Raw genomic sequence first — 14,316 nt, forward strand, 5'->3', positions numbered from 1 at the left:
GAAGATTGGGTCGAGGAAGAAAATGGCGACAGGGGTTATGAACTGTTCAGGAACTTGGTTATGAAGAGAAAGGGTCATAGTACAGTACTAGTTAGTATGAGACTCTGGGTACCTTCATTGCCTCTCTCTACTGTCCTCCTTCAACCTCTCCCTTTCATCTCTGTCTTTTCCTCTTTTCTTCTTACTTGCTCCCATTCTTCCTGTATTCTACTCACTTTCCCTCCTTTCTCCCTAATATGATACACTTGGACATTTAATGTTACAGGGGAAGAATTTAACTTGGGACAGCATGACATCTTATCTTATGCCTATAAATATGAATAACGTACACAAATATTGAAATAGGTGTTAGATCAGAATGAAACTGTTAATAGTTTCTTGAATACAGGATCACAGCCACATATATACCTTTAAGTAAACATACTTGCTTAATAAATTTTAATAATATTCTTTAAAATAATAAAATATCAACACTGTACTAAATGCTTTACATGTTTTCCACAATTTAAACCTTATCAGCAAAATCTCTGCCCATTTTATAGATGAGGACACTGAAGCACAGAGAAGTTAAGTAACTTGTCCATTGTTCTATACCTGGTATGGTAGTGTGGTTCTAGAGTCTATGTTCTTAGCCACAAGGCTGTATTCCTTCTCAGTCCACTATACTAGTTACTTGCATGCCTTTAAAAATTCATTAGTAATATTTTTGTTGTAAATTATGATGCAGAATTAGAAGTGGGAATATTTTGATGTTTTGAAGAAATCTCTTTCACTATTATACTTGTATAGAATAGTGAGGATTAGAAAAACATAATTTCTGAAGTAGGGATACCAAGTACAAACATGAATTAAAATTTCGCTTTTCTGTATTTGAGTTAAAGAATTGAAATGCCTGGCCGGGCACGGTGGCTCATGCCTGTAATCCTAGCTCTTTGGGAGGCCGAGGTGGGTGGATCAGGAGGTCAGGAGGTCAGGAGATCGAGACTATCCTGGCCAACACGGTGAACTCTGTCTCTACTAAAAATACAAAAAGTTACCTAGGCTTGGTGGTGAGCACCTGTAATCCCAGCTACTTGGGAGGCTGAGGCAGGAGAATTGCTTGAACCCAGGAGGTGGAGGTTGCAGTGAGCCGAGATTGCACTATTGTACTCCAGCCTGGGAGACGGGGTGAGATTCCGTCTTTAAAAAAAAAATAAAAAAGGAATTGAAATGCCTGGCCAGGCGCGGTGGCTCATGCCTGTAATCCCAGCACTTTGGGAGGCTGGGGCATGCAGATCATGGGGTCAGGAGATCGAAACCATCCTGTCTAACATGGTGAAACCCTGCCTCTACTAAAAATACAAAAAGTTAGCCGGGCGTGGTGGCGGGTGCCTGTAGTACCAGCTACTCCGGAGGCTGAGGCAGGAGAATGTTGTGAACCCAGGAGGCCGAGGTTGCAGTGAGCTGAGATTGCACTACTGCACTCTAGCCTGGGCAACAGAACGAGACTCTGTCTCAAAAAAAAAAAAAAAAAAAAAAAAAAAGCCTATGGGTGAAGCTAGACTATATTAATTATATAGTATGACACATAATGTCTCAAAAATGCAATATTGCTACATAATAAAAATGTATTTAAGATAATTGAATTCTTAGTATATCAACCACAAATTGATGTATTTGTTATTTTGTTTATATCTAACAGCCTTATAAATGTCTTTCTTCAGGGAAACATGCAATTTCCATTGTGAACTGCCTTCCAGAGTTTATGGTAGAACTTCAGTGACGTTGCTACTGATGCCAATGTGGAATAAAGGTCTTTATAGTTTAGAAAGCAAAATGTATGAATGGGCTGTACCAAAAAATGACTCACTTTCCTTAAATTTTAACACACCTAGTACAAACTTATTTGAATTTTTAGAAAGAATATTTAAAAAGTAATATATGTACGACCTATTTATCTTGCTCATATCCGTATTTTTGTCCTATGTCATACTTGATATTTGGGTTTCCTTTCAGAACTTTTATATTTGAGCTCTAATCATAATCTAATTTTTTTTAAGCTAATTGAAAAAGAAAAATTATTATTTTTCTGTATGGACAATTCAGCAAACTTAAATTGACTTTATTTTAGCATGAAAATTCTTTTATTTGTCACAAAAGAAGACCTTAATGTAGATATTGTTGGATTAGTTGTTTCAAAGTAATTGATTTTTTCCCTTACTCATTTTATTGTTATAAATATTAATTGGTTGACTTGCCTACTGAGTCGTAAAGCCATTGAGTACATGGGTGCATCTGTATTGCTCACTGGTGTCTCTTCAGTCCCTAATGCCTATGACTGGCACTGGTAGGCACTCTAGTGCTTTTTAAAACATTAAATGGGTTTTTCTGACTGAAATGAATGAATATATTATATATAAAATATATATATTTTCTCGTATATATGATATACTCATATATATACATTAGTATTTTCTCTATGCTAGAAATGTGCTTCTTATGGCACTATTACACTAAGACTTTATAAAACTATTTTGTTTGCCTGGATCTTACATGGAAATGTCATATTAAATTAAAAACACTAGTTTTACCTCTTAGAGATTAGGCCCTGAGAAATAGTCATAGAATCCTGATTTTTCACTCTCATTGCTTTTACTTTCCTTACTTTTTTCTTTTACTCTATTTCAGCTTCCGTTTTCTCTTTAATAATCCTATCCTTTTTGTTATTGTTGTTTTTTTTTTTTTTTTTAGTATCTGGAGTCCATCTTTCACCGTCTTCTCCTGAGATCGTACTGGACCATGACCACTCTTCTGCCATTGGCTGCCTCTCTTCTGATGCCATTATTTCATCACCAGAGAATACACCAGAAAACAGCATTGTGAGTCAGACTATTCCTAAAGCACAGGTAAAGACACGCATATTTTTAAAGGAGATGTGCATACTTAAAAAATTGCCTGCTAATTTAATTGATGTTTTTTAAATTTCTTTTTTAGCCAATTTGTCTAAAAGAAGTATTTCTGCAATAGAGATTCTAATTTTGGGGCTAATACGTAGAATTCAAAAAAACTAGATAATACGTTTGTGTTTCGTGGCACAATTGCAAAGTATTTAAGTAGCCTTAGTTACCAAAGTATGATTTGAGTATCTCTTTTATTAAACTTTACCTGGCTTTGCATTTCAAATCTTGAACTTGAAAAGGGAAATAATACAAAGAAGAATAAGTATTTCTCTTTTCAGCAAATCTTACCACATATTTTCAGGTATACAAGCAACTATTACAATTTTAGAGTAAAACCCAAAAATACAGCAGTTAAAAAAGGTTTATTCATTCAAATATTTTTTAAACCAAGCACTTATGCTAGCTGCTGGAGGTAGTCCCAATTTCTAAAGTGTTGTACACAATTTTGAGTCACCTGTTAATTTTGCGAGACAGTGATGATCAATAGAGGTCATTGATAAATTTCAGAGTTCGATTTACAGTTTAAAATATAAACAAATTCTAGGTCTGTGTGTAAATTTTAAGAACTGTTAACAACCAGATATGTCTATCCTTATTCATACATTTTCAAGTGTAGGAAAAAGTTTTAAGTCTTTTAGTGCATTGATAGCAAATTAAGGAATACTTTAGATTTCAAAATTAAGAGGAAATTTTGTTTCTTACAGCAAAGATCGGGTTGTTGTAACAGTTTGAGGTCTTCTCTTGATTTACTTAAAGGGTGAAATAATTTCAGAACCTTTTCAACAACTTAATTTCCAAATGTGGTTTCTAGTGCCCTTTGGATGTTTTCATTATTGGTATAGTGTAAACTTTCCTCTCTTGTGTATTTTTTTTTGGAATGTGGTTTAGATTCAGCAATCAACACACACTCATCTGGATATCTCACTTTTTCCATTGGGTTTAACTGATGAAAAAAGTAATGGAACAATTGCCCTTGTGAATGATTCTGAGGATCCTGGAGCCAATGTATCTAACATACAGCTTCAGCAAAAAATTTCAAGTCTGGAGATTAAACTCAAAGTATCTGAAGAAGAAAAACAGAGAATTAAAAAGGTATATTTAAATTTGCCTAAAAAAATTTGATTTGCAAATATTAGAAATTTGATATAATCTCAAACTCTGATTAAAAGCTCATCAGAGGAAGAAGATACTTTTCTTCCTTGGCTGTAGGTTTAAAACAGTCATGAGCTAATCACTTGGAAAAGCCTTTGATGAGAAATGTATTTTACATATGTACTTTTAAAGATATGAACATCTTTTACTAGGTTTTTTCTAACTATTGCTTTCTTTTTTTGGTTTATTTTTATTTACTTTGAAAGCAGATAATATTGTATTTCTTATGAAGGGGTGAAATTTTGTGATATCAACTTTTCCCTATGGGAAGTTAGGCATCACGGGATATTTGACAAGAGTACTTAGGTATACAGCCATTTTAGTAAATTCTTTACTTATGCATTTTTCCCTGTGAAAATATCTGTCAAAAGAGCTTACCATATTTATAGAAAGTGTATCTAGAAATAGATTATGTTGATGAAATTAGTTGATGTGCTCATATTCATTTGTTGGAGTGAGTAAATGTTATGTCCATGTTTGATATTGTCCTAGAAATTAGAGTGAAGCATGCAATTTATAATATCGTTAGATTTTAAGCCATACTTCCCATGGATTCTTTCTCTGACAAATGTTTTCTGATATGTTCATTGAAAAAACTAAATATATTTTAAGCCATTAAATATTACAAAGCTTGTATTTGGATTTTTGTTTTAGGATGTGGAATCATTGATGGAAAAGCATAATGTCTTAGAAAAAGGCTTTCTAAAAGAAAAAGAGCAAGAGGCCATTTCTTTTCAAGATAGATACAAAGAACTTCAGGTAAGGAGATTGAACTTAAAATTTAAAATATAAGCCTTTTGATGAAGCATGTGCTATAATTTCCAAAAGTGCATAATGAGTATCTTATGAATGAAGAATCAGTACTTGCTTAAATATATAAAACTGACCAACATGGGTTAAATTAATGGGAAGACGCCCATTTTGAAAAATATGAGTTTGTGAGTAGCCCCGAGGATTAGTAGTTTGAGGTTCAAACAATTTGGTAAGAAATACTCTGTTTCTAATGGATACATTTTGGGAACTGTTTATTCTAATTTTTGTTATAATAATTACATTTGAATTACATTTAGAATCCTGTAATCCAGAACTGAGATATTTAACTTTTTAAAATAAATTGTCTCCTTTTCTCCTTCCTAAATTTTCTTATTTATTTATTCTACAGTCTAACCTAACACAGTAAATGACAACTCCTTGCTGTTGATTGCTAAGACTAAAACTTGCACATTCCTTTTTGTACTTACTCAATGTCTGTTTCTTTAGCAGGATTTGTTGCCTGTATCTTCAGAATATCCAGGTTTCAACCGTTTATCATCATGGTCACCACTGTCAACATATTGTATATTATCATTATTTCTCCCTTGGATTACTAAAGTATATTCTTACTAGTCTTTTGCTTTTGTCACTGCCCACACGCAGACCATTCCCCCCATTGCAGCCACTGTGATCTGATTGAAACTTAAAGCTGGTCATGTCATTCTTCTGTTCTGAAACCTTCAGTGGCTTCTTATCTTACCCACACTAAAAGCCACGTCCTTAAACTGGTTTTCAAGGCTCTGTGTTCCCTTATGTCCCTTCTTCCTGTCTTTTCCTTGCCTCTTTTTCCTCAGTCATTTTTCTTTTTCCTAATATCCAGAGTACTCAGATTCCCTCAGATACCTGCATGGTTTTCTTTATAACCTTCAAGTCTCTGTTCAAGTATTACCTTATCAGATAAGCCTTTCCAGACAATGCTGACATCCTCTTCATCCACCTTATCATAGTCTTCTTTTTCTTCCTAGCACCTTTTACATTTGACAAATCATATATTTATTTGTTTATTTGCCTGAATCACTGTAATAGTCTCCTAAGTGGTTTTCTAACTTCCACTCTTGTTCTTTTCCATCATGAGTTTTCAATTCAGCAGGTAAGAGTAGTGTTTTAAAAATGTAAATCAAATCAGATCCCAGACTCAATTCCTATTTTCTTTCCAATATACATTTTCAAGCTTCTCCAGTTTACCCTCGGGTGTTTATTTACACCAAGCTTTACAATAAGGTATAAGTGAATGTGTGAGTATATGTGGGGAAGGACATTCTTTGCCTGTTGGAATGGTATGACCCATGATTCACTCACGTATCCCTGCCTGGAATGTTGTTCCTCCTGTAGATCAGTTTTTTAAAAATACAAAACTTGGAAATAAGGAAAAATGCAGGCAGTGTGTCTTTTCAGCACCTGTGATGACATTGTTTAATGTGCCCACCTCAGGCGTACTTAGGAGAATGTACTTTATTTGACTCACTGTTTACTCTTGAGTAAAAGTCTCAGATGTAGTGAAGTTACATGTTAATTTATAGAATTTTTTTCCCCTGAAGAGATGCAAATAATTCTGTTTGTTAGAAAAGATAACTTCAAAGAATATAATTAATTGCCCTGTAGGATATTAGTAAGTTTCATCTCTAACCTAGTGCTTTTAGTCTAACACTTCATGTTGTTAAATATCCTATCTAAATCCTGTTCTTCAAACGCAGTTTGAACCAGTCTTAGCATCTTATTCATTCGGTCTTACAGGATATTAACCAGTTTTGTCTCTAACTTGGTGCTTTTAGTCTAACACTCTATTGTTAAATTTCCTATATAAATCCTGTTCTTCAAATGCTTCTTGAACCAGTCCTAATGTCTCATTCGTTCAGTCTTAAATGATTAATTCATTAGTAAATGAACAAAATAAATCTTTGGTATATCTTCAATTTGTATTTACGTGAGTCAGATTAACTTTTTGAAAATTATACTTTTAACAGCTCTCGCTGAACTCTAGCTTCATTCTGATATTTGCTCAAATGCTACTCTTGTGGAGGCTTTTCTTAATCATGCTGTATAAAATAAGGCCCTATGTACTTGCTCAGCATTCCCTAGCCCTTTTTATTTTTTTCTTTCCCATACCACTTATTCCTACCTGTTGTTTTATTTTGATTTGTTTATTTTCTGCCTTTTCTCCATTACAGTGTAAGTTTCTTCAGATTTAGAACTTCTCCTTGCCAGTAGTACCTGGCATATAGTGCATGTTCAATGAATACTGTTGGATGAATCAGTAGATGAACTAATATCATGCACCCTGCTCCCCAAGGACTAACTACATTGTGTATAGCCACACTTACTGACCTCATCCTTGGACTTACGGTGCTTATTAAAAGGCATAGTACTGAATAATGAGGTAACTGTGTTTTTTTGTCTCCATTGAATGACTTATTCTGGACCCTTTAGTGAGACATACATCTTTGAGAATTCAGTTTTTCCATCTATAAATGGGAACAGTAACATATCAGAGAGACTATATAGAACCTAACATATATCACTTTGGGTTGTTTTTACGTTAATGACTAATATAAATGCCATCTGGCATTATCATTGTTGTCTCACTGCATTTACTATTAATAGTCATAATCTAGGAGTGATGACTTGAGTCTTCAAAGCTAGTTTGTTTTATAGGAATCTATACTTTCAAAGAAAACTTTTTTCCGATGACTTCGGTTTAGGACCAATAGGCTTCTCTCTCCTTTTTATAGCATGGGAATAAAAGAGTAACTTATGGAGTGTTAAACACCTTGGCTAAATAAATTATAGAAAAATGTACCAGGAGGTCTCATAGCCAAATCGAAGTTAAAGTAGGCATACTGTTCAGTTTATATGTCACCGTACCATCCACCTCTGAGGAAAGGATTTCTATCCTCAGTTCCTCCCATTCATTTCATGTGCCAATTCTTTGTTTTTTATTTGGTTATCGTATTTTTCAGTTCTAAAATTTCCATTTGGCTCTCCTTCATGTCTTCCATTCTGTGCTGAAACTTTCTATTCTGTTTGTTTCAAGCATGTTCATAATTCCCTGCTGAAGCATTTTTATTATGGTTGCTTTAAAATCCTTGTTAGGAAAGTATCATCTCAGTGTTACCGTTGATAGTATTTTCTTGCCCAAGTTGAGATTTTCCTGATTCTTAGTATCATGAGTGTTTTTTAATTATATCCTGCATATTGTGGGTATTTTGTGTGACACCTTGGATCTTATTTAAATCTTTTATTGTAGCAGGCCTCATCTGATACTGTATAGTTTGGGAAAAGATTAACTATTTTGTTAATGTGAGGTGTGAGTAAAATGACAAGTTCTCCACTCAACCCCCTTTGATACCCTGGATAGGAAGGATACCGCCTTACTCCTGGAATAAGGTGGGATTTCAGGGCTCCCACAGGCCTTAGCAGATGCGTCCCTCGCTGGGAGGGGGAGACGCACCTTTTTACTGTTCCACGGGTGCCTTACCATGAGATTAGGGGAGACCTTGTTACCTCTGGATAGTTATAAAAGTTCTGGCTTCACACTCAGCTTCCTCTGACACAGGAATGGAGGGTGAGAGAGTTTTTTTCCTTTTGGATGGGGGTAGAAGTCCTAAAACTGTCTTCACAACCACTTGGTTTTCTCTGATACCACATCAAGGTCATCTATGGGCACTTCATTGTTGCTGTGCAAGAGTGGAAATCTAGGCTCGGTACTTGGCCTTTTGTGACAGAGGTGGTTTAAAAATAAAGGTGAAACTTGGAAATAAGGAAAAAGGTGAGCAGTGTATCTTTTCAGTGTCCTATGGGGACATTATTCAATAGGCCTACACTATGACTATTTAGAAGAAGGTATTTTGTTTGAGTCATTGGTTACTATTGATTAAAAGTTTCAAAGTTAGGGCCATTTTTTTTTTCCTGGTATTTGGTTGGTGTGGGGTGTTTATTGTCTAAAAGCTTTCTGTCTTGCTAAATTGTGCCTTTCATGGCCCTTTTGCTACAGAGGATTGGCTTTTATTGGGGCTTTTGTGCCTACTGGTGTTTCCTGGTTGCTGGCTGTTCCACTCCCTAGTTTGGGATATATGAGGCTAAAAGAAAACTCACAGAACTCACTGCTTTGTCATTCCTTGGATTCCTAGGTCCCTAGTCGGTCTGCCTTCCCTCTGCGTTCCAGAATCCTCTTATATTTGCTTTAATAAAATGTCCAAACTTTTTAGCTGTATTTATTGACAGAAATAGGGAAAAGTATGTCTTTTTAACTTTAATCTGAAAGTGGGATAGAAAGCAACCTTTTAAATTTTAGGTATTCTTTGTTGTAGCTACATCAGGAAATTGATATCAAAACATTATTTTGAAACAGGTAACTTTGAGTTAGTTTTTTTAGGGGGGCGGGGGAAACTAATGAGCTCCCATGGAGTCATTCTAGATAGAGGAAGGATGGATAAAAATATATGGATAATTCAAAATGGGAGATAATACATAAATCTTTTTATCTGCTTTATATTTACTAAGTTTGTGCATATATATGAGTATGTGTTAGATATTCTGAAAGAGTATTTTCAACAGAAACATTTACATTGTGCTGTAAATACCTGATTCAGGAAGAATTTAGAAATCTTAGGCTTCCCTATTTGACCTTTCTGCAATCCAGTTCTTTCTGAGGGTTGTGGGCTTTTTTTTTCAAACTAACACAAAGTCGTTTCTACCTAATAATTTCTTAGGAATAGGAGATGTGATTAAATTTGTGAGTGTCAAAGGAGGCTACTGTATGTTAAATATCTATAGGATGAAATATTAGCAAAGTGAGTTTTTAAATAGTGATATGGTTTGGCTGTGTCCCCACCCAAATCTTATCTTGAATTGTAGCTTTCATAATTCCCACATATTGTGGGAAGGACCTAATGGGAGATAATTGAATCACGGGAGTGTGTCTTTCTTGTGCAATTCTCATGATAGTAAATGTCTCATGAGATCTGATGGCTTTATGAAGGGAAATTTCCCTGCACAAGTTCTTTCTCTTGTCTTCTGCCATGTGAGATGTGCCTTTTACCTTCCGTCATGATTGTCAGGCCTCCTCAGCCAAGTGGAACTGTTGAGTCCATTAAACCTCTTTCTTTTATAAGTTGCCTAGTCTCAGGTATGTCTTTATCAGCAGTGTGAAAATGGACTAATACAAACAATGAATATATATATTAAATTTCTTGTTTGGATTTATGGTCTGCCAGTCATCCTCTAGATAATTGAGTCTTATTTATGACATATTTTCTGTAGAATATGGCAATTTTTAAATATCAAGGTATCTAACATACAGGTCTTTTAAATGTTTGTGGAGCTTAATTAAATGAAAAGAGTTATTTGTGATGACAGGAACAATATACTGGTGCCTGCATCTCTGTGGTATCCTAAATAAAGCACAACATTTAGGAGTCCAGTAAGATAATGCTAGATTAAATTAGCTGAGAAGTCTTTCTCCTTAAGAAATGTTAGTATGTGTATGTATTTATAAAAATAGTATGTTTAGTCTGGAAAATGTGGACAATATAGAAAAAGGAGAATAAAATTTGTAACTATTTCTCACCATGAAAATTCTCAATATTTTCACCTGATTTCAGAATACTGGGCTCTGAATTTTCAATTTTGAAAAATATACCCCTCTACTTAGGCTAGGGTTTGGATGTATCTTTGTCAGAATTTTGTCAGAATTTTATTCTGACAAGAGAGAGTAATTAATAAATGGAATGTTTGTAAAACCTTTAAACAAACTTTTTAAAGACAACATTAATGATTACAGAGAATTCTAACAGTGTTATTTTATGTGATATGGTCTGATTACCAGGATAGGTGGGGAGGCGTGAATGTGCCATAACAAAAGGAAATAAATACTGTGAACTCTATAGTACAATGGGGGTGTGTGCTATGTCCCCTTTTCCTGTTCTGTCCAGGGTGTGTAGCCTAACCAGAGGAAGAAAAGTGAGTCATGCTGCATTTATCAGAAATAACTATTTAAAGGACTTTCACAAAACTTGAATAGAGAACTCCTCATTTTAGTACAGCATGGATTCCAATCCCTTTTGTGTCCTTTCTTTGACTTCTGTAACAAGTGGGTCAACACCTGTGACAAGCACTTAGGAAACTTGGCAGCTCATCAGATAGCACATGTCCTCATGCTGCCACATTTCTAAAAATTCAGTAACCAGACACAGCTGGTTATAAAATTATTATCTTTGATAGTCGTCAGTATTGGTATCTATGACTAACTTTGGGAATTTTTTTGGTAAGCTTTTTAAAGACTGGACCTATTCTTTCACATTCCATTTTCTATTGCAGTGCCTCCTGGCTATAGCAGCTTGATTATTCGGCTTGAGAATTTAATTAAAAAAAAAAAGTACTGTTTTATGAAAATAAAGTGTTTCAGAGGACCTTACATTTACCTAATAAATGGATTTATACAGCCCCAGACTACTACTTACATTCTGTTGCTAATTTCACAGATTGTATTACTTAAGTACCAGTAGATATTAATCTCAATTTTTTCATGTACTCTTTAAAAATAAGTACTAATCAGGTATTGGACATTGAGCACTTAGCAAGAGGCTACTATAATAATTGTGCTTTATAAATTTGGTTAAGGGGTAGATAAGATCAGTTGCTTGACTACCCAGAATAGTTAGCTTGATGATCTGGTATGTAGAGAATTTAGCAGTTATGCCTAGGTAACCCAAAATATAGTGTGTGGTCTTATGTAGGACTGGAAAATGCTGAAGGAGATGTTAGTATACATTAAACATCACTTGAAGACATTCTGTTTATTCACATATTTTTTGGCATGACTAAACACTGTGAAGATGTATTTTTGTCAGAATTTTAGTCTGACAAGAGAAAGAGTAATTAATAAATGGAATGTTTTTAAAAAATGAAAGAAGAATAAGGATTTTATGTTTTAGTTGGTTTTACATGCATTTCTTTTAGTAGTATATTTTATATTAGATTTGATGTTGGGAAATGTATGTATTTCTGTTGTTAGGAATCCTATCCTCTTCACAGGCCTTATAAAAGGAGAGTCACTGTGAGAGATGAATCATTGTGAGATATGGTCAAGTATTTTCTTTCTTATTTCAAAGCTAATTGAATGATTGAATTATTCAATCCATAGGTTAAACATGAAAATTTGGAAGACCTCTTTGTCAAGCTGTATTAGAATAATAAACATTGCCATAATAAGCATTTACATTCGTTAAAACATGTCTGTGTAGTCTAGAAAAGTTTATCCAAAACAAACAGGTAGAATTATTTACATAAAAAGAACATGTTAAGGATATTTTACTTAATGTGTCAGTTATATATTCTTTTTTTTTTTTTGAGAAAGAGTTTTGCTCTTGTTGCCTAGGTTGGAGTCAGTGGCAAGATCTTGGCTCACTGCAACCTCCACCTCCTGGGTTCAAGCGATTCTTGTGCTTCAAGCGATTCCTCCCAAGTAGCTGGAATTACAGGCATGCACTACCACACCCTGCTAATTTTTGTATCTTTGGTAGAAACGGGGTCTCGCCGTGTTCACCAGGTTGTTTCGAACTCCTGACCTCAGGTGATCTGCCCACCTTGGCCTTCCAAAATACTGGGATTACAGGTTTGAGCCACCACATCTGGCCTTGCATATTCTTAAAAGTAAGACTTTCAGGTCCAAGTAGTAAGCTTGAAAATTTTGCTTTATACAGTAGTTTTCATGAATTTCTGCATTTCATCTGTTTTACTTCACTCATTTGACTTCCTTAAATTTTAGAACAATAATCTTCAATCCAGGCTCACATTATAATTTCCAGGAAAGTTTCAAAAAATACTAAGTTACTGGCTCACGCCAGTTAATGTATTCAAGTGATTCAAACATCGAAAACTGCATATAGTAAATAAGGGCATATAGTGAAAAGTCTACACCTCATCCTCTGCTATATCCACCTAGTTCTTTTTTCCCCTCAACAGATAATTCCTGTTTTTTTTTGTATCCTTGTAGAGTATTTTATAATGCAAACCAAAGCCGATCAGAAATATACATATCTCTCCTTCCTTCTGTCTTATTTAGATAATAGTGTACTAAATATTTATTTAGTTAAGATTATTTCTTGGAGGCCTTTTCACAGTGACTCATATAGAAATTCTTTATTCTATGAACATCTGAAATACTTGATTTTCTTGTATCATAAAACATTGCTGTCAAAGTCTAATACCAATCTAATTCTTTTTCCAGTTTATTGTTATATCCTGGTTTTGGTTATTTTTGGTTGATTCCTCTAGGTTTACAATATGTCTTTCTAATATATGTAGTTTCAATTTCTTACTTTACAGTTTTAAGAAGTTATTACGTTATAAATTTAATGTTTGTTTTATTCTCTGACTGTCTTCCTTATGGTGTGCCTGTTATTTGTATGTTGGATAGTCTTTGCCTTCTACATTTGTCTAAAACTTGACTCCTTTTTATTGCTTCGTTTTTTTTGATCTAAAATTTGCTCCCCCTTTTATTCTTTAGTTTACATAATCATTTCTGAAATGATTTATTCTGTCATAATTCTTTTCTAAAATCTCTCATCATTTCTGAGTTGTTCTAACTTTGTTTTATGTTGTTTAATCTATTTTATCATTTTCTGAGTGTCTTTTAGCTCACTTTGTGTTGAGTTTTTAATTTTTCTTTTTATTTTATTATTTATTTTTACTTTTAGCCAACTCACACCAATTTTTTTTTTTTTTTTGGCTATGCTTTTATTTTCTGTAGGGCTGTCATTCTGTTCCTTCTTTTTTCATATAATAGCATTGTATGGGATTCAACTAATGCTCTTCTGTTGTTTTTACATGAAATTAGTTCTCTTAAACTTCTTAAATGAGTCATTTAAGATAGTGTTTTCTCTCATTTTAAAATCCTATGTTTTTGTCTGATTAAAAAATATGGTAACAACATTTTATAATTTTCTGACTTCATTTACTTCTTCCACTTTTATCTTGATCCTCTTTTTCTTCTCTCTCTATTGTCTCCGGTTTGGTCAATTTGGATTTTCCCAGCAATGTATCCTCAGTGTGGGGCTTTATCTTGAAAGTATTTAGTTTTTTTCGCCCATTGACTCCTTATTGAAGACCACTTGTACTTACCTGAAATTGTGTAGACTTTTCTCAGTTTCAGCTACTGTTCTTATCTTGGCATGCTGACCTCTCCAGTGAGTTTCTGTCAGCCATTTCAGAGTTTTCATGTCTGCCTGATGTCCTATTACTTTTATCTTTTTTCCTGCACAGATTCGGATGCCATACACATCTTAGGACTATTGATGGTTTGTCTCACCTGTTCATATTTTGGCATTCATAAGGGATATTGTGAGATATAGATTTGTGATAGAAATATTTCAGTTTGTGCGTCTATTTTTTAAAAAAATGTGTTCTCTGAGGG

General features: G+C 34.2%; 1 protein-coding gene across 19 annotated transcripts in view; it reads left to right on the forward strand.

Moving 5' to 3' along the window:
* The window catches only part of CCDC91 (coiled-coil domain containing 91), a 375,497-nt gene that overhangs the window by 116,242 nt on the left and 244,939 nt on the right, over positions 1-14,316 (forward strand). For 12 of the 19 annotated variants that reach the window (XM_021922136.2, XM_003906161.5, XM_021922146.2 and 9 more), the window contains 3 exons: positions 2,731-2,885; positions 3,828-4,031; positions 4,746-4,850. In XM_021922136.2, coding sequence (XP_021777828.1) covers positions 2,731-2,885; positions 3,828-4,031; positions 4,746-4,850 — 464 coding nt within the window. Of the gene's footprint in view, positions 1-1,681; positions 1,793-2,730; positions 2,886-3,827; positions 4,032-4,745; positions 4,851-14,316 lie in introns of all 19 variants that reach the window. The other 7 variants (XM_021922143.2, XM_031650368.1, XM_031650369.1 and 4 more) reach the window with 2 other exon arrangements.

This window comes from Papio anubis, chromosome 9, assembly GCF_008728515.1.
Source record: "Papio anubis isolate 15944 chromosome 9, Panubis1.0, whole genome shotgun sequence".
NCBI lineage: Eukaryota > Metazoa > Chordata > Mammalia > Primates > Cercopithecidae > Papio > Papio anubis.